Source organism: Cornus florida, unplaced genomic scaffold (assembly GCF_030987335.1).
Source record: "Cornus florida cultivar Cherokee Brave unplaced genomic scaffold, ASM3098733v1 CherokeeBrave_3.0.0_Hap2_Chr05, whole genome shotgun sequence".
Taxonomy (NCBI): Eukaryota; Viridiplantae; Streptophyta; class Magnoliopsida; order Cornales; family Cornaceae; genus Cornus; species Cornus florida.
Window position 1 is genome coordinate 38,860,646 of NW_026775575.1, and position 21,181 is coordinate 38,881,826.

A 21,181-nucleotide genomic window follows, 5' to 3' on the forward strand; every position below is an offset into this window, starting at 1 on the left:
GCTGTTCCATATTACTTGTGAGATCAACCATCTGCAAATCAAGTGTTGTGCTTCGTTTTGGAAAAGAAGAAGAAGAAGAAGATTGTTGTTTTATAATTTGAAGAAAAACGATGAAGAATAAGATTGTTGTTCTATAATTTGAAGTTTGCAACTTAGGGCTCCATTTGGGTATGTTTTGTTCATCTACAAAACAAGTTTTGTGGGTATGTTTTGGAGGAGAAGAAGAAGAATCAGATTATGTGAAGAATTTGAAGAATTCTTCATCTGCAACTTAGGGCTCAAAATTCGGGTACATTTTTTGAGGATTTCATCTACAAATTAAAGGCTGAATTATGGGTTACGATTTGTTCTTGAAATTGGGGCTCAAATATCTAAATTTTTCGTTTTGAAAGCATGTCTACAAGTTCGAAGGGAAAAGCTTCAAGCTTGGGTGATTTAAGGTATAAAGATCTGTATTAAAAATGTAAATCAAAAACAAAATCTGTAATTAAGGTCACATGTTCTAATGATTATAACAATAAGGGGAAGTTGTATTATGTTTGTCCAACTAGAAGCTCTGGTGTTTGGAAATGGTGTAATCCAATCACTTACATTATAGACGAAGTGGTGGACTTTGCTACAACATGTAACCAAGAAAATGAATTTGCTGAGATTATGGTATATGTTTCTAAGATAAGTTCCGAGATTGGTAAGCTAAGGTCTGAAATTTGTGAGATAAGATTTGAAATTGGTGAGCTAAGGTCTGAGATTAGTGAGACAAGGCTTGAAATTGGTGAGATAAGGTCTTAATTTGTAATGTTTGAAAAAAACCCTTGGACTCATAAAGCTGCTTATCAATGTAAGTCTAATGGTTGCATTTTTCTTAGTTTTGATTACATTAATATGTTGATGTCCATTTACTTCTTGTATTGTTTCTTATTGTATATTGAAGGTGGTATGCCTTCATTACTTATCTTTTGTTATGAATGATCTGCAGTTCTTAATAGAGTTCTTAATGAATAAATGGTTTATGTGATACCCCTCGACTCTGAGACATGGGTTGATCAGGCCCAAGCCCAAACCCGAGGGAATATCAAATAATTAAAGTATTTAAACGAACACGGAATACAAAATGAAATAAGAATAAAGAATAAAGCTGAAAGAACACTAAATAATAAATCCTCATCAATTAATCCAGTAATAAACCTTCAATAACAAAATCCTCTAATACCAGCAATTAATTAAAATTACAACTTAAAAATTTATCGTGTGGACCCCTAATCCAAAATCTAACTGAAATAAAATAATATCTAACTAAAACAATAATAAGGAAATCCTACGTTAAGACAGAAGAGTGAATAGATCGTCTCTGCTCAGCACGAACAATTCCTAAGCCTGGAACTGACGAACACCTGAAAAATAATGGTGGGTCAGACCCACAAACAAGTTTTAATCTACTACATCCCAAACAGAGATTCCAAATTGATTTGCGAGAAATCAATTCCGCGGCTAGAGGCCGTTTCTTGGATTTCTTCCATGGACTTCACCACCGTCATGGTTACGCGCGTTTTGAATTGAGTGTGTATAGTCAGACGCTGTTTCTAGAGAGAGAAGATTGTGTTTCTACATAGTATAGGAAACTTAGAGAGAGTGATGAGAAGAGATGTATTATCTTCACCACATGGTATGATATTGTCCGCTTTGGGCCTAAGCTCACACGGTTTTGCTCTTTGGTTTTACCCCAAAAGGCCTCATACCAATTAGAGTGACACACCTACATATAAGCACTTCACCTTTCCCTTTCCCAAGCAATGTGGGATTGTGCACCTACAGCTCGCCAGTGTGGTAGCCTATCAGTGTCTCGCACCCGCCCACGGCACATCCACCCACATGGTTATCATAATCCACCCCTCTTGGAGGCCGGACGTCCCCGCTGGCACACTTCTGGCTGAACTTGGCTTTGATACCATTTGTAATGATCCACTCTACCACATGGCATGATATTGTCCGTTTTGGGCCTGAACCCGCACAGTTTTGCTCTTGGACTTAACCCTAAAAGGCCTCATACCAATTAGAGTGACACACCTACATATAAGCACTTCACCTTTCCCTTTCCCTGGCGATGTAGGATTGTGCACCCGTAGCTCACCAGTGTGGTAGCCTGTCAGTGTCTCGCACCCACCCACGGCACACCCGTCCACAGGGTCATCACAATTTACCTTCACTACTAGATGACTATTGCATTGATAAACAGTATTGACAGAAAATTTCAGACCTATATGACAAACAACGAATTTTTGAATAACAACCATCAATTGTCCACAAAACATACCACACAAACAAAGTAATCCAAAAAACATATCATGTCATTTAGCATTAAAATTCAGAGTATTACATTCAGTTATCTAAAAGTTAAACCAACCCATAAAGTCCACAAAAATATACCATTCAATTGTCCAAAAGTTGTACTAAAAGTCAATCACAACTCTATAAAGTCCACAAAAATATACCATATACCTGTCAATTTTTTTGGACAACTGACTTATCGGCCCACAAAGTACTTAAACAACAAAATAACTAAGTTTCAGAAATTATCTATAATAATATATTAAACTATATTATGGTCGCATCTTCAAGTGCATTCTTCTCCATCTTCAAGTGTCTCTCCTAACTTGGTTGCTTCTTCCAGTGCCTCTTCTAACTTGAAATTTGACTGCATTGCCTCTTCTTGGTTTATTTGAGCTTGCAGAGCCTTTTTCAGCTTGGTTGGTGCTTGCAATGCCTTTTCTTGCTTGATTTGAGCTTACAGACCCTCTTCCAACTTGGTTGGTGCTTACAATGCCTGTTCTTCTAGCTTGGTTGGATCCTATAGTGGTTTTTCTACCTGTATTCCTTATTCTCTGTGATTAAAAGGAAACCAAAGTTAGTTTGTCAGTTAAGAAAGACATTAGCTATACATGTTGTGTAAAACTTGTTAAGTTATACTTGTTGTGTAAAAATTGAGCTTTGACACCCAATTTGAGTAGCTGATGCAGACTTCACCATCTGTGATTACAATAAAACTAATGTTAGTTTACTTAAGAAATATATTAGGAAGTAAAAACAAAGTTAAATCTCTTCTGTAAAAATAAAGTTATACCTCCTCTGTTAAACTTGTAAAACTTGAACCTCTACTTTCAACTTGACTGGTTGTTGTTGTACTTGTATATCCCTGCAAGCTCTTATATAATGTTAAATAATGTCATAAGTTAAAGGGCATTAGGTCATGACTTAATATTAAAAGTGAGTTACCAGTTTGGGTTGACCTATTTTACATGTTCTTTTGTTGTGTCTATATTCTTCACACTGTGAGCATTGTAGGGATTTGCTCTTTCTAGCATCACTAGTTGCAGTTGCAGGCTCATCTTTATCCTTTTTTTTTTTTCTTTTTTTTTTTTTTTTTTTTTTTTTCTGCCAGGCTTTTTCCTTGGAACTGAAGCTTCCACATGGTTACAATGCGTAGGAGTCCACAATATTTGATCAGGTACTGGGTGAATCATACTAGAATGAGTTCTCATGTATGTTTCATTATAGAAATATGGATCACAAAACTGTCCAATATCTGTTCTTTTGTGTGTTATGGTTGCAGTTGCATGTTTGCATGGGATACCAGAAATCTTCCATCCTCTACAATCACACTCTCAGTCACTGCGGCCACACTCTTAGTCATTGCGGCCAAAAAAAGGATGGAGCCTATAGGCGTAATCACACTCTCAGTCACTGCGGCCAAAAAAAGGGTGGAACCTATAGGCGTAATCACACTCTCAGTCACTACGGCCAAAAAAACTTTAAAGTAGAACTTTGTGATTGTGGACATCCACCTGACCTTTAACATACTTATGGGTCGAGGATGGATCCATCGGATGGAAGGAGTCCCGTCAACTTTGCACCAAGTCATGAGATGCATTGGCCCAACAGGTGAGAAGTTATTGATATTTGGGGAGACTAGGTGGCAACAAAGGAATGCAACCACATCATTGTCCGATCAACTGATAAGGGAAAACAATTACTGAAATAATAATTACTAGGCTTCTCTTCTCCCAAAGAGAATAAGGAGCCAGAAGAAGAGCACCGGACCGAAGAACCCCTAGAAGCCGTACAGATAATCGTAGGGGATGAGCACAAATTAACTTACATGGGGGCACTCCAATCGGCCCAAGAAAAAGAAGAGCTAACAAAAGTCTTAAGGCAGAACGCTGACATCTTCGTTCAGAACCACTGGGACATGCCAGGGATCAACCCAGAAATAGCTTGTCATAGCCTGAACGTAAACTCGAGTTACCACCCAGTAAAGTAAAAGCAGAAGAGATTTGCCCCAAAAAGGAATAAAATCATTACTGAAGAGGTCGATCGACTCTTAGAAGCAAGATTCATCCGAGAAGTTCAATACCCCCAATGGTTATCAAACGTAGTTGTTGTCCAGAAGAAAAATGGCAAATAGAGGGTATGCATTAACTTCACCAACCTAAACAAGGCTTGCCTAAAAGATAGCTTCCCACTCCCTAAAATCTATCAGATTGTGGATGCTACGACCGGGTATAAGAAACTAACTTTTCTTGATGCTTATTCAGGTTACAACCAAATCCCGATTAACCCTTCGGATGAAGAGAAGGCTTCTTTCATTACCAAACGCGGGACCTATTGCTACAAAGTAATGCCCTTTGGGCTGAAGAACGCCGGGGCAACTTACCAGTGGCTAATTAATAAAGTGTTTGAAAAGCAGATTGGCCGAACAATTGAGGCTTACATAGAAGACATGGTTGTAAAGAGCAGAGAAAAGAAAGATCATCTACAGCATCTGCAAGATGTATTTGACACTCTCAGGGAAAATAAAATGAGGTTAAATCCAGCAAAGTGTTCATTAGGAGTATCCTCAGGCCAGTTCCTAGGCCATTTGGTGAACAAGAGAGGGATAGAGGCAAGCCCCGCTCAATTGACAAAACTGCTGCAGAACAAAGAGCCTCTAACCATGAAGGATGTCCAAATCCTCACTGGGAGAATAACGGCTCTTAACCGTTTCATATACAAGCTGTCAAACAAATGCAAACCCTTCTTCGATGTCTATAACTCATTGTCCTCTAGCTTATTACATTATTCTTAGTCAATCAGCACCAAGTGGTTGAATCAAAACCATCTTCAAAACCAATAAGCAACATAGGACTGAACTAAAACTTTTCCAAATTAATCAACACCATATGGCCGAATTAGGATGTTGCACGCTAATTTAGGCTCCTTCTCTAAATAGAAGTCCTAAAAAACACATCATATTAAATCCCAACTGATCAGAATCAATTGAATAAAAATATTTTTTAAGCTACTTATCAGCACCACGTGGTCGAAAAATATTTTTAGAGTGCAAACAATTTTCAATCGTTTTTCAATTTTCAAAATTTCTAATTGTATTGATTATGTACTCTATTTATTTATTTATTAAATTTTTTTTTTCCGAGTTAAACGTGTTGATTAGTACTCGATTTTTGAAATTATATATGTGTGTGTGTGTGTATATTCTTATATAATTTTACATATATTCACATATTTTACATTAATGAGTCATTCGTAACAAGTAAAATATGAAGAATTATATGAAATGTATTTTTTGATTTTTTAAAACTTTGCATATTCTTAAATGATTTTCTCTGTATCTTAGTATTTTTTCCATCATAGTTTAGGTTTTTGAATGTTTAGTCTGCCATTATGCCATGGGTATATAGGAAGACAATTCGTTGAAGATTCATTTGTCTACGTTGGAACATATTTTCTCTAATACAACTTAATTATATCCTTATTCTATTAATCATAATTAATTACTTAAAAGCTCTTACAATTTTTCATCTAATAATTATTTAGATGGATTTAAAATCTGTCACCTATTAAAACTAATTGGAATAAAGGAGAGTTCATCATAGAAGCTAAGTAGTAGATGTGTCTCATATCGGATTCCAATAAAAATAATAATATATATAAATGAATATGCAGCGCTGTCCAGCAATTTGAACGTTTCAATGAGTGATAGCGTCTTTAATTAGAAAAAATATTAGTTTTTATCATCAACATAATTTATCATCAATTGAAAAGATGAACTTCATTCTCGACACGAGTCGCTTGCATAGTGATGCAAGTTTCATCTCAACTACTAAAATAAAAAGAAAAAGAAAGAAAAAATTAATTAAGCTGATCATTTTTTTCTCCTCTTAATGGCATGTCATTAAAAACAAAATAAATAAATAAATAGTCAATGAGAACAATCTGATGATTTATCTGTCTACGACTCCTTCTACACTACTTTCTTTTTCTAAATCTACACTGACGTTATTTGACTAGTCTCAATTGTCTCCTGCAGCAAATAAAGGGTTGGATTGTATAGTCTATAAGTTTGTTTAAAAATTCGTTTCAATATATATTATGCATAGCGAGGTGATATTTCCGATTCACTTTTTTCATTTGCATTTTATTTATATATTTTTCTAAAACTAGCATGATAAAAAGTCTCTAAACTTATTAATACACTATCTTTTATTTTTAAAAATCATAACTACCCTTATATTATCAACTTTAGATTTTTTTTTTTTTTTTTTTCTTTAGATAATTTATTCAACGAGCTAATCTTATTTTATTTTATTCAATCCCAATAGATAATTTTTCCAACAAAGATAACTAAATTATTATTATTATTATTATTATTATTATTATTATTATTTTGGCGTATTATAATTTAGTCTTTCAACATAGAGAATTTATTTTTTAGTCCTCGCAAAAAGAGAGAATTAATTCAATAGATATAACTCTTTCTTTTTTAGCCCTATCAAAATATATAATTTATTTAAGAGAGATTTTTTTTTTTTTTTTTTTGGTTCTAGTCAAATTAGATTATTATTATTATTATTTTGGCCCCCCAGGGGGGCAGGGAGGGGGGGGGGGGGGGGGGGGTTGGGGGGTTTAAAAAAAAAAATTGCAGTTTCTCAGGTTTGCTTACAAGACAGCCATATACAACTTAGGCAACTTTTGGACAATGACACCCCTAAGGGCCTGTTTGTTATGTGTTTTACTTTGGTGTTTTTGTTGCAGGGCTTCATTTTAGGCCCAAAAACATTTTTGGTGACACTTATTTTGTTTTAAACAGTACAAAAATATTGTTTTAAACAGTGCTGAATTTGGGTCCAAAAGTGAAGCACCAAAATGGTGTTTTTTGTTGTTTCAGTACTGTAGCCCAATAAAAAACACTGTAGCGGATGAAGTAAGTTGATCCAATACTGTAGCGGATGAAGTAGCCTTAAAACGGATTTGCAACATTTTGGCCCGATGTTTTCTCTCTCCTCGGAAACCCTAGAGAAGCGATTTGGGAAACGACAAAAAGGAATCGCGATATACTGTGAGTACTGTCTTCTATTTCCCTTTCTTTGTTGTTTCCTTTGATGTTGTTTCTAAATCTGCAAGCACGAAGTCCAAATCTGTAAAGAAAATCTATACGTATACTCTCATATAGTCACAAAGACGAATTTCTTTCGACTCTCTCTCTCTTTCTCTCTCTGGTATAAAAATTTCGAATCGGTCTCGCAATCACCGATTTTCGTGCCGGACATCAAATCAGTGATGCTCGACAGCCGATTGTCGAAGCTCTGGAAGATCATGATCATGTCCTCCGCAGCATCTTTCGATGTGTTGAGACTCTTCACTATCTGCTGAGCAGTGGCCATAACCCTATCTTGACCTTCTACAGTCGCCGCCATAACCAAGCTTTGTGTATATAGATGTATATATGTGTGTATTTATGGATTTTGTGTATAAATTAGGGTTTAGGGGAGGAAGGGGAAAGGACGGACTGACCTTTTGATGTGGTTGAAAAGTTCAAACGCTTGGGGTTTTCTCCATTGCTTCGGTGCGTGTAGCTGAATCTCAGTTTCTCTCTCCTCTTTTTGTTTTTTTTTTTTTTCTCTCTTTCTCTCTATCTAGAAGTAGTGAACTGTTTGGCCGACGGCTTGTGAGCGTTTACCCAAAAAGTGAGTAACGTAATTTATGGCTTGGGTTATGTATGAACAACCAATTAGGTTTTTTTTGTTGGTATGTCAATGTAAGAAAAAGGTTGGATTATATTGATTACCAAACAAGAGTTGAAGGAAGGAATAGGGAAAGGAAATGAGGTAACGTCTCGGTTTGAAATCGAGAATTCTTAAAATACTCAATTTTACGTAATGAAATGGATTAATTCTAAAAATACATCAATACTGAATTGGTAAAAATATATTTTTAACGATTTTTCATTAAAACATGTACCAGAAGTAATGACTTATTCTTTATTTTGTGATGATGTTACTAAAAAAAAAAAAAAAATGTTTAGTAATCACATGTTTTACTAAATTAATGAACAAGATTATATATTTAAGTGTGTAATAAATTAAAATTCATACCATATATAACATATGAGAATTAAAAATAAAAAATAAATTAAAAAGTAATAATCTAATACAAGTCCAATATACCAAGACAATTACAATACATGTAAGTAAATATGCAAACAGATAATATTTTTAAATTAATGAACAAGATTATATATTTAAGTGTGTAATAAATAAAAATTCATATCACATATAATATATGAGAATTAGAAATTTAAAAGAAAAAAATCTAACACAAGTCCAAAATACCAAGACATTATATGCGAACAGATAATATTTTTAAATAAATAAAATAATTGTGCAAAAAGCTTATAAAAAGATGATGTGGTATGGTGGTCAAAGCTCTAATTAACCCTTTAAATACTTCTAAAGTGAAAGCTTTAATTCTTGCATGTATAGCGGTGACAGCCGATAATTGATATGAGAGTGTTCACACCATCCCTAGTTTGGACTTGTGGATTGTTTGGTTACTGTCAATGTCTTCTTTTAACTTGCACCTACCAAAGAAGAATGATGGGATGGAAAAAGGAAAGGAAATGGGGAAGAATGGAACAATTTCTCATTTGTTTGGAACCGGATAATTGAAGGTTAAGAAAAGTACAAGGGGGTTGAGTGTTTTTCCATCATTTGGTAGGGGGAATAATGATTAAAGAATGGAATTTTAAGTTAACAATTCAATTTACTTAAGTGAGACACCGAATTTTATCATATAATATTATCATAATATCATGTGATGAGACTTATCGTAAAATAATTAAGACAGTCGTTCAAGACCCCAATAGAAGATGAAGTTAGTATCTCATTATATTATATATATATATATATATATATATATATATATATATATATATATATAAATTCAATATAAAAGAATCTTGTATTGACTGCAAATATATTTATTTGGTAATTAATATAATGTATGAAAGCATAATTATTTCACAAATATATATATATATATATATATTAATAAATTATTTATACTTTTGTGTATTAAATTAATTACTAGATAAATACAACTACTCTCGTATCCGTCCCATACAATTTTTTTTTTTAATTACCTTAGTTTTAACTCTCAATGTTTATTGACTCTCTTTCACTAAATTTTCAATTAAATCACTATGTATAAAGTTTTAAAAAAATAAAAATAAAAACATAAAAAGTAGCTTTGGTGTTTTTGTTGTTTCTAACTGTAGCCCAATAAAAAGAACTGTAGCGCTTGAAGTAAGTTGGGTCTTGCACTGTAGCGGAGGAAGTAGCTTTAAAACGCGTTTGCAATATTTTGGCCCGATCTTTTCTCTCTCCTCTGAAACCCTAGAGAAGGCGATTTGGGAGGCGACTGCGATATACTGTGAGTACTCTCTCTCTTCTATTTCTCTCCTGTTTAAAGTTTCCTTTGATGTTGCTTTACTTCCGAAAAACCTCTTTCTTCTTGCTGCGTGAATCCCCCCATATTTTAGTCGATTTGATTGTGACGCCCTTAATGCTTTTCTGAATTTATTTGTGTTCTTGAGGTATTCCATTTCAAAAATTATTTTATGAAAATTTGGTGATTTAGAGCAGTTAAAATTTTTAACTTGTTTAAACTCTTCTACTCCTATATCAGATTTTTAAGAAATACATCTTTCTAAGGACCAAAACGCACCTATACTTGTAGTACCCTGAAAGGTATAGGACTGAAGGATTCTAAATTTTTAACTGTTTATGAACAAGTGGCAATCTTTTTGCTCACTTTATCTCATAATCAAAGGAATCGTGTTGTAGCAGAGAGATTTCAACACTCCACTGAAACCATTTTTAGACACTTCCATGCTGTGTTGCATGCAGTATGTCAGTTGGGCACCCATATCATTACCCCTCCTAATTTTTCTGTGATTCCGAATAAGATTAGAGAGTCTTCTAGGTTTTACCCTTACTTCAGGCATTGTGTGGGAGCTATAGATGGAACCCACATTCCTGCAACTCTGCCAGCAAGTACACAACTTCCATTTCGTGGTAGAAAGGGTTATACCACACAAAATGTAATGGCTGTATGTGACTTTGACATGAGGTTCACATATGTGCTAGCTGGGTGGGAAAGCTCAGCTAATGATTCGAGAATCCTAAATGAGTGTACTGAAAATGAGGCAATGAACTTTCCAGCTCCACCAGCAGGTAATATTTTTTTATAAATTCACTTAATATATAGTTAGTTTATCATACTGTATATATCTTTATGTATTCTAAACATGGCAGGTAAGTATTATTTGGTGGACTCAGGGTATGCCAATAAGCCTGGTTATTTGGCCCCATTTCGAGGTCATACTTACCACTTTCAGGAATACCGTAGGACTAGACAACCTCGTAGTCGGGAGGAAGTGTTCAATCATAGGCATTCATCTTTGAGAAATATAATTGAGCAATGCTTTGGGTTATTGAAGATGAGATTCGCTATTTTGAGGGCAATGCCTCCTTATAAGTTTTCAACACAAGTATTGATTGTAATGGCTTGTTGCACATTACATAATTTTATCAAAAATCAGCATCAGCCTGATGACATATTTGATGGTAATGATCCTCCTCAAAGTGATGGTGAAGATGATGAGATTGTTGAGCATGTGCCTTCGGCTCAGCTTTGAGAAATGGATCAATTGCGTAATACTATTGCTGATCAGATTTGGAATTTTCTTCAGCACTCTTGATCCTTCTGAAGGTGATGGTATATTTTTTCTTTTATATGTAATATATTTGTTGCTATTGTGAGCTTGCAATATATATATGTAATATAAATATTTTTTGCAGATATATAATTCAACTTAAATGCTATTATTGCAGATATGAAGTGTGTTGATGCCCTCTTGAAGGCCACATGTGCTGTTATGAAGATGATGTGTCGTTGCCATTATTATCCACTTTATGAACTTCTTATTAATTTTTAGTGACAACTACGTATTGCTAATGCTTTGTTCTAAACATTTTATGTACAACTTAAATGTGTTTAATTTGTTGGTTGAATATTTCAGGACTTGTAAATGTTATACACTCTATTTCAATTATGCTTTCAATTGAGTTTGTTTTTATTTTAATGTTGTGTTGGACTATACAGGTATCAGGATAATAAAATTGAAACAGGTTATTGCAAAGAACTTGTAAATAGGTTATTGCAAATTTTTTTTACAAATGTTGACTCTCATGTAGTATAATAAAATGTGACTAGAGATTATTTATTTTTAATATTGAGTTAGACTATACAGGTATAATGATAATAAAATTGAAGCAGGTTATTGCAAAGAACTTGTAAATAGATTATTGCAAATTTTTTTACAAATGTTGACTCTCATGTAGTATAGTAAAATGTGACTAAAGATTATTTATTTTTAATATTGAATTGGACTATACAGGTATAATGATAATAAATTTGAAGTAGGTTATTAGAAATAACTTGTAAATAGGTTATTACAAAAATTAATATATATATAATTTGGTGGGGGTTTACATTTTTTTACAAAAGAGAAGGCAAGAATCTGTATTTTGGAGTTAAATTCCCACCAGTGCAGACTTACAAGAGTCGAAAATTATTATCAAAGCTGTGTAGTATTTTTTTTTCTTCTTTCGCTAATGCGAAAAATGAGCAAAATGAATGAAATACAAACCTATGGACAATCATCACCAAAGGAACAAACTATACCAAAAAATTTCAAATAACTTGAAGTGTAGCTTCAGATCAAGATAACATGCAAAATGGTTGAAATTATTGGTTCAATTATTAGAACTAACATTCTACATTTTCGCTAAAGCAGTTGCTTCTGTAATTACACTTTGGTTATATATATATATATATATATATATATATATATATATATATTGTGTGTTCAAATTTCAATAAATTTATTAAAAATATATAGACTATTTATATAGAAATAAATTTATAAATAAATTTAAAATTTATAAAAATAAATTAGAAACAATGATAACCAAACATATTTTTTATTTCTGTTTTATTTTGTTTACAATAGTTGGAGTTACCAAACATGTTTTGTTTTTAAAATTCTTGAAACGCATGACTTACCAAACGTGTTTTGCATATTTTTGTTTCCGACATTTCTACAGCAAAACATCGTTCCCAAACGTGCTTCCGATTTTTGCCAAAACACTCTAATAGTAAAAACGCTATTTCTGTTTTAGCCAAAAACAAAACGCCTAAAGTAAAACGCATGCCAAACGGGCCCTAAGTTTGCAAACTTGAACAATGACCAAATTACCCTCATCCAATATACTAAACCACCACAACCTCAATAACCAGTTAACCACCACTCACCACCACCCAACCTCTCCACCCACAATACCACCCAACCTCCCCACCCACAATCTTCTTCCTCGTTCCACCACCATCAAAACCCAACACACACACACACACACAATATTGCCCAACTCCCAATCATCACATCGAAGCCAAAGGGGATGTTAGAAAGAAAGCTGTGACTAATGATACACGTCGACATCCGCCTCCATCGCCAGTGGAATCTGCTTCGACCCACTCAAACTCTTTAGTGCCGAGATTCTCAGATAAAAAGTCGATGAATAGTCAGTTTTTTGGCCGTGTAGGAACATTATCTCCGGCTCTGAATCATCACGGCGAAGCCAAAGGGCATATTGGAAAGGATGCTATGACCAAGGGAGGAACTAGTAATGGGTTAACCTGGGCTATAGCCCAGGTCCAATTGAAAAAAAAAAAATTAGTACTATTGTTCCTATAAGTCTATATACTACTATTCCTCTTCCTATCAGCCCAGCCCAATCCATAATATTTCTATAAATAAGAAGAATTATAAAATTTACGAAGGTCAAGCCTTAAATATGAGTAAGCCCACAAACCATGGACATGTCCGATCATAAAATAAACCATAATAAAATATAATAGGGCCCAGCCTAGTAAATCAAACACATTGTTAGTCTATGAAAGAAGACTTAAACTCTTTGTGTGTAAGGTACTAAGCCATGGGTGGATGAATATCATGAATTATTATTGTTAATCTAGTGAAATATTGAATTTTATTTTTGCAAAAAAAAAAAAAAAAAGGAGGGTGGGGGGCTTTGTTGATGACTTGATAATTTCTTGTTAAATTGGGTAATTTATTATATAATTGATTAATAACTAGTCAGGGGCGGAGCGCATAGGTCTTACTTTCTAATGTGAATTTATTGATAAGAAATATATATATCTTACATTCTTTTAGTTGTTTATTTTAATACTTGTATGAAGCAAACTTCAATGGATTCTTAACTGTGAAAATAAAGTGTAAATGTGTTAGAATGTTGTAGATTATTGGGTTTAATTGAATAACTGATGCATGATAATTATGTATTTAAAGTATGGATGATACACTAAGCAATCATGGGTCTAGTTATTTTTAGCCCTCCCGACTTTGGAATCCTGGCTCCGCCCTTGACTATGACCAAAGATACACGCCGACATGGGCCTTCGTCGCCGTGTCAGAACACTATCTACGGCTCCCAATCATCACGGCGGTCTCTACCATTGATCCTTCCGAGCACAGCCATTGAACCCGACAGAGTCTAACTCGAACCTTTGCCACCACCGATCCAACTCGGACTAGTCAGCGCCCGTCATTGCCACTGTCAGTCAGCCGCGGCCATCACCTCCATTTCGAAGTCAACCGAGCCAACTATCGCCGATTCCATCCAGCCAATCTATCCACCGGCGTTCAGTGCTATCACCCCGTCGCCCACAGTCGAGGCCGTCTTCATCATGACCAAGCCCTCACCAGCCGCCGTGAGTCATTCACGGCCGAGCCATCCACAGTCAAGCTCTGCATAGCCGAGGCCGAGTTCATCCTTACAGAACTCACCGCCAACCGATCCTCACCGGATCCATCACAGCCGCTGTTCTCGGCCGTCGCTTCATCCCGCTAAGAATCGAGATTGGGGGTTTGAGAGATACTGTGTGTGTGAAATAGAAAGAGAATTGGGTTTGATTTACGGATTGGGGGTTTGAGGGTGTGGAAGAAGAGAAGGGAGATGGAGCAGTTTGTAAGAGAAAGAGAAAGAGATGAGATGAGATGAGAGATGTTAAAAGAGAGATATGAGATGAGAGGGTAGTTTGGTTATTTTAGGTTAGGATTAAAATATATCTTAGGGCATATTAAACATTTCATATCACTTAAGGCTGTGTTTGGCTCCGTTTTTTTTTTTTATTTAAATGGGGTGTCATTGTTTAAGTTTGCAAACTTGGGTTGTCATTGTCCAAAAGTTGCCTAAGTTGTATATGGTTGTCTTTTAAGCAAACCTGAGGGGTATCATTGTAATTTATCCAAACATTAAAGATTGAAGAGAGAAGGAGAGACCAACCATATATTAAAGGGATAATTATATAATTTGAAAAATAATAACTAATTTCCCTTTTAAATTGGAGTATAAACATAGAAAAGCGAAGTGCATTATCGCATCCCCTATTAGAACGTTCCGATAAGAAGTAAGGAAGCTTAATTACGGTAATGTTGATTAAGCTTAATTAGTCAGACTAACCATCCCCCACTAACCCAAAAATCAAGACCTCTTTGCCATTTGAAGAAGCACCATCCCGTCCTTCCCCATAACCTTTGAGTGCATACTACTGCGTTACATTGACAATGAAAAAAGACTTCCTTTCTATGCCAATAAGTATATGATAAAAAAATAATAATAATTCTCACATATTTACTTGGGGGCATACTTCGAGGCCCATACCAAAAGAGGCCAATGGGCCTATTAGGCACCCAAACCAATTTATCAGTCCACGTCAATCATCAAGGTAACTACCAACCAACCATCTAGAAACAAAAAAAATCATCTTCAGTTACTCTCTCACTGGATAGTCCAATGAGTATCTAACGGTGGTAATTAATGCCACATTATCGTCAGGCCAACAAGTTAAGAAATTTATTCATCTATACTTTGTGTTATATTTTATACGTATAATAGTATACAATTTAAGGAAAGAAATCGTTCATCTCTCGAAAAAAAATCGTCTTTGTTGTTTTGTGATTCTCTCTATCTGGTCTGTTCTTCTTCCGAAATAAGTCTGATTTTGTTTCTTTGAAGAGAGAGTTCATTAATCACAAAGCATTATCTTATGCAATGCGTTATGGATTCTCTCTATCTGGTCTGTTCTTCTTCCGGAATAAGTCAGATTTTGTTTATTTGAAGAGAGAGTTCATTAATCACAAAAGCATTATCTTATGCAATGCATTATGGATTTGCTTTATATTTGGTTTGGTTTTACTTCTTTCATACTTAATTTTGATGAGAGAAAGTTTTCATTTCATTTGGATAGAAAGTTGACTTTTAGAAGGAAGGGTTATGGATTTGCTTTATGTTTGGTTTGGTTTTGCTTTTTTCTACTTAATTTTAATGAGAGAGAGTTTTCATTTCATTTGGATGGAAAGTTGACTTTTAGAGGGAAGGGTTTTGTTCTTTCTTTCTGGACTCATAAAATAAAAGTTAAATTCATTAAATAATGCAATATGTATATGTGTATTATATACGAAAGTTGTATATATAAATTGGAAGTTTAGTAAATATTACTCAACTGCCAACTCAGTTTTTTTACCTTGGTCCAATGAGAGAGTAATTGGGGAAGTTTTTTTTTTTTTTAATCTAAAATAATGAGTGTTTATGTGTCACTTTTGTTCATTTATAAACAGATACATTGTTTGATAACATAAAAATATTTGTTGTATTTAAAAAATAAAAATAAACAGAAAAATTAGCTTGTTAACCTTAAACTGTTTTTTAAAAATTCAACATCCATTTCAAAATAATAATAAAAGATTCTATGAAGTACCTAACTATTTCTTACTCATAATGGCTTTCAGGTAACAAATTGTTACTCCAATCAAATTTTATTTATTTATTTTTTTTTCGGAAGATTCTATTTTTCAAGATACCTATTATAAAGACCCACCAAAAGAATATAAGAATGAAAGCGTTGAATTTATTCTTGTTCTTTGGCTTAATATGCAAAAATAAGTTTACTCTTTGACCCACTTCCTTTCCAACTAATATAGGTTGAATTTATTCTTGTTCTTTGGCTTAATATGCAAAAATAAGTTTACTCTTTGACCCACTTCCTTTCCAACTAATTTAGGTTGAATTTATTCTTGTTCTTTGGCTTAATATGCAAAAATAAGTTTACTCTTTGACCCACTTCCTTTCCAACTAATATAGGCAATTTATATCTATATATATATTGTTCAATATTGTGTCTCATTGTTGACCCACTTTCTTTGGTACCACCACTAATATATAGTGTATGATGCATTTATACATATAGCTCATTATTTATATATGTATTTGAAACTTTATATATTGAGTTATATCGTTGTCGATAAGAGTTCCTTGGTATCCCATCTTTACAGACTTAAAGTCAAGTACCTCTATATATATATATATATATAAACACCTAACTCTCCTTACTTTCTCTCTCTTCATTGGACTCCTAGATTCTCTAACAAGGTTGCTAACAACCTTGGTAAATGGGGAGTGCTCGTAAAAAAAACACTGATTTTTAGTGAAACATATAGCTTTCTTGCTTATCTAATGGCATGGAGGATGATTTTTGTTTTGCTCTTAGCTCTTTGTTTTCTTCATGCAAATAATAATAATAAATAAATAAATAATAAAAAATGTCATTTTGACGTTTATAAAATTGTGTGAACATTAATTATATAAGTAAATTTATATAATCAATAAAAAAAAATATTAACAAACCTGTGTTTTTCCGAAATCTATTTATATAAACAATAGACTAATAATATGTATTACTCTACAGAATTAGTCCCAATACCATCCAAAATGCAATTTCACGTGCAATAGGGTCTGCAAAAAGCCCAAATTTAATGGGCTTGGAAGTTTTGGCCCTTTCCACTATATTTGGGGAGAGAGTTTAGGTCTTAGTTTCAGTCTCAAGGCCCGATCTCTCGGCCCCTCTAACAAGTAGCTTGTAACGTTACTTATACATGTGGTGTATCCAAACCCTCGGATGTTCATTAGATCAATTGCAAAGGGTGAACCAAATTGCTCCACCCATCAAAAAAAAACATTAAAATAGTTTTTTTTTTTTTTTAATACTTATAAAACTAATAAAGTTTTCATTATTTTTATAACTAATTAGTAGACATACTTAAATAACAGAATTTTTAATATTCTTAGTATTTTAGAACATTGGAGGTTTTTTATTATTATTATTATTATTATTTTTTTCTAGTTTATTGAAAGGTTTGTAATATTCTAAAGAATATTTGCAAAATAAGATATTTAGTTAGAGGTTTCTAGTGAATAAATCTTAACCATGAATTATGATGCATCTTAGCAGTTGGTGTATGAAGGTGGGGACTTTGGTTCTGTGTGAAGTTTGGTTCTTAAGACATTTTTAGTCCGTATATATTAATTTATTTTACTCATATGAGAACATTATAATCATTTTAAATCTCGAGAAGGGTATTGGCACCAAATCGATAATATAAAGGTGTAGGGGTTTTACAATACTACATATAGACTTTTTTGAAATAACCATTAATATTGCTTACATAATAGTTTACATTATCAATAACAGGCTTGGCGAGCAAGATAACTTTTTTGAAATTACGCTCGCATCATCTTACAGACGTTATTGATTACTACCATCTTAGCTTATGGTGAAATCTCTGATGGAGCCTATAATTACTCGATCAGCATTAATTGTACTCCGAAATATATTAGATGGAAGCAGTAAATTACCTACATGCCCCTCTAAATTATGAAAAGACATTATTCACACATTAAATCACCAATTTATATGCCAAATGCAATCTTTTTATGGACCAAAATTGCCCTTTTCAAATATATGTTATATTATATAATTAGATATTAACTTATATATTTCTCCATTAAATATATAATTAGACATTTATAAGACTATTTAATTTAAATACTAATTAAATTTAATTGAAGTCCTTGGAATCTTTTCATATTACCCTAGTTGCCCAGTGGTGTTGCAAAACGAGTGAAGTAAAAAGTCTCTTATGAGAGTTTGATTCGAGCTTAAGTTGAACTCAAATACTCTTATTTTTTGATTGAGTTAGGATCAAACGGTATATCGTTATTGTTTATTTGAGTTAGAATCAATTTTTAAGTGCATTTCATAAAACAAGCCTAACATGAACAAACACAAACTTAACTTATCATAATCGTGAGTATGAAAGAATATTCTGGTTGAGGGTTTAAAATTTACAAATTAGAATGTTTTTAAAAAATTTAGATAGGTTATTTCCAAAAATTTACTAATTTTAGGGTTTAGCCTTTGAGGAGTTATTTTTTAAAAAATCATGAATTATAATTGTATTTTAACATAGTTTTGTTTTACGATGTATGGTTGTTGTTGAACTGGGCTTTACGCCTTTCCTTTTAATTTTTTTTGGTGTCTCGGGCTCCCGGTCTTTGGGCCTTTGCCTTTGGGTTGTGTGGTTAACTAATAAAAAGAAAGGGCTTTGTGATTAACCAAGAAAATAACACGTCCATAATTATTATTATTTTTATTTTAATTTTTTCTTTTGTTCTTTTTGCATTGAACCTAGAAAGCTTACCTTATCATTTTGAAAGACATATAGCGTATTTTATGAAATCTATTTTTATTTATTAATTTAGTAAAAATGTAATTCAAAGACTTTTTAACTAACAATAGTGACTTAAAATTCGTTAATGTCAATACTTTTGCTAGGTGATTTTTAAAAATTTAATAAAACATACTATTAAAAATTCATCTTTATCTAGAAAGTCGGGTATGGGTACAGATCAAGAAAAATTCAAGATTGCAATTATCAATTTCCGATTCCTTTACACTCCAATTAACCATGACTGGGCAATCTCGGCCCAAAGATGGTTGGTAGGGATTTGAGTCCTTGTCCTGGGCCGCCAGGTGACCCATAAAATAACAAATTATTTAAGAAGGATTTTGCTTCTTCTTCTTCTTCTTCTTCTTTATTTTTTTTTATTTTTTATTTTTTGGTGGAAAGTCTTATTACATACAGTTTTATATTCTATACATTGTTCTCGTGCTCCTACTCCTACAATATTATAACTTTCTCACAATTATAGTTTCATTTTTTTTTTAATCTTTTATTAGGATCTAAGTTATAATAAGTTGAGTTATTAATAAATTGAAAAGTGTTATACGAGAGAGATATATGGTACTAATACTGCCACATCAGTTAAATGACATATCTTAAAGTTATGTCATTTTAAGAGTCATATTTCTTAACGTCGTTACTGAACGGCCAAATCATAGTTGAAACACCTTCTATTTATTCACTCTGCAATTCCATGATTCTCTATGCAACACTACCCTTCTGATCTATCCGTAAACTCTCGATCTCTAGCCAGAATGACTTACCTACAACTTTAATACTTCGTTATCTGTGTCAATATTTAGTAAATTGGTGATAGTATGTCATCACTACAACTAACGCAATTAAAATTTTCTCGATTCTATCTACGCATTATATTCGGGTTATTATACTTGTTAGAAGGAAAATACCCTTTCTTCACCATCACAATTAAACATTTATTAGAGAAGATTTTTACTTTTTTGTGTGTGGAAAATAACAATTCGGAAATTGCATAGAACTCTAGATTCATGTAAACTTACACATGTCAGTACATTAGCAATTTAACTTATGATAACTTAGAGAAATATCAACTCGGAGAATCCATATCCAATAAATATAGCACAACCAGAAAAGCAATTGAATTCTTTGTCAGTAATTAATAACATAATAATTATTAATATTAAGTGATATTTATTATTTTATTTTGCATGAAATTGTCTAAATATCATAATGAAGACTTGAAAAGAAAGGAAAATATTACATTTCTCTTTTATTTAATATTTGGCACTTACGACCATGTTAGATTTGAAATTTGCTAATTTTTATATAATGACATAAACTAGCTAGCTAGTAACCATAACATACATGTGGCTTTTTTTTATAGTTATTATCCGTAGTTTTGAAAGAAAATTAAATCCCACCTCAAAAAAAAAAAAAAAGGGTTCTATTGAAAATTTTGTTTGTAGGTTTCTGAATATAATATTATCAAGTTGAGTTTTAAAAACTTACTTGTAATACTTAAAAAATTCGATGACTACTATCTTTTTATTGTTACTTTAAAAAGTCGGAATCTATTGAAAGAACAATATATCAATATTTGGTCCAAATATTTATATATATAAATACCTATTATCCAATAATAATAATAATAATCATCATCATCATCATATTTTGTTCTTTCTTTTTGGGACTCATAAAATAAAAGTTAAATTCATTAAATAATGCAATATATATATGTGTGTTATATACTGAAGTTGTAAGTATAAATTGGAAGTTTAGTAAATATTACTCAACTGCCAACTCAGTTTTTTTTACCTTGGTCCAATCTGCCAACTCAGTTTTTTTACCTTGGTCTAGTGCGAGAGTAACTGGAAAAGATTTTATTTTCCCTAAAATAATGAGTGTTTATGTGTAACTTTTGTTTATCGATAAACAAATACATTGTTTGATAACATAAAAGTATTTGTCGTATTTAAAAAATAAAAATAAACAGAAAAATATGCTTGTTAACCTTAAACTGTTTTAAAAAAACTCAACGTCAGTTTCAAAATAATAATAAAAGCTTCTATGAAGGGCTTTCAGGTAACAAATTGCTACTCCAATCAAATTTTTTTTTTATTTTTTTCATCTATATTTCAAGATACTTAT

General features: G+C 32.7%; 1 protein-coding gene across 1 annotated transcript; it reads left to right on the plus strand.

Annotated features, from left to right (window-relative positions):
- Positions 1 to 10,435: 10,435 nt before the first annotated feature.
- Positions 10,436 to 11,029, plus strand: LOC132309174 (protein ALP1-like). Its single transcript, XM_059807509.1, has 2 exons — positions 10,436 to 10,565; positions 10,647 to 11,029. Exons 1-2 carry the CDS (start codon positions 10,436 to 10,438, stop codon positions 11,027 to 11,029), a joined length of 513 nt encoding a protein of 170 aa, XP_059663492.1.
- The last annotated feature ends 10,152 nt before the right edge of the window (positions 11,030 to 21,181 follow it).

Excerpts from the sequence above, each read along its gene's own strand:
- LOC132309174 (XM_059807509.1), top strand. The coding sequence starts at position 10,436 with ATGGCTGTATGTGACTTTGACATGAGGTTCACATATGTGCTAGCTGGG. Across the intron at positions 10,566-10,646 it reads CTTTCCAGCTCCACCAGCAG|GTAAGTATTATTTGGTGGAC; the intron begins GTAATATTTTTT and ends TAAACATGGCAG.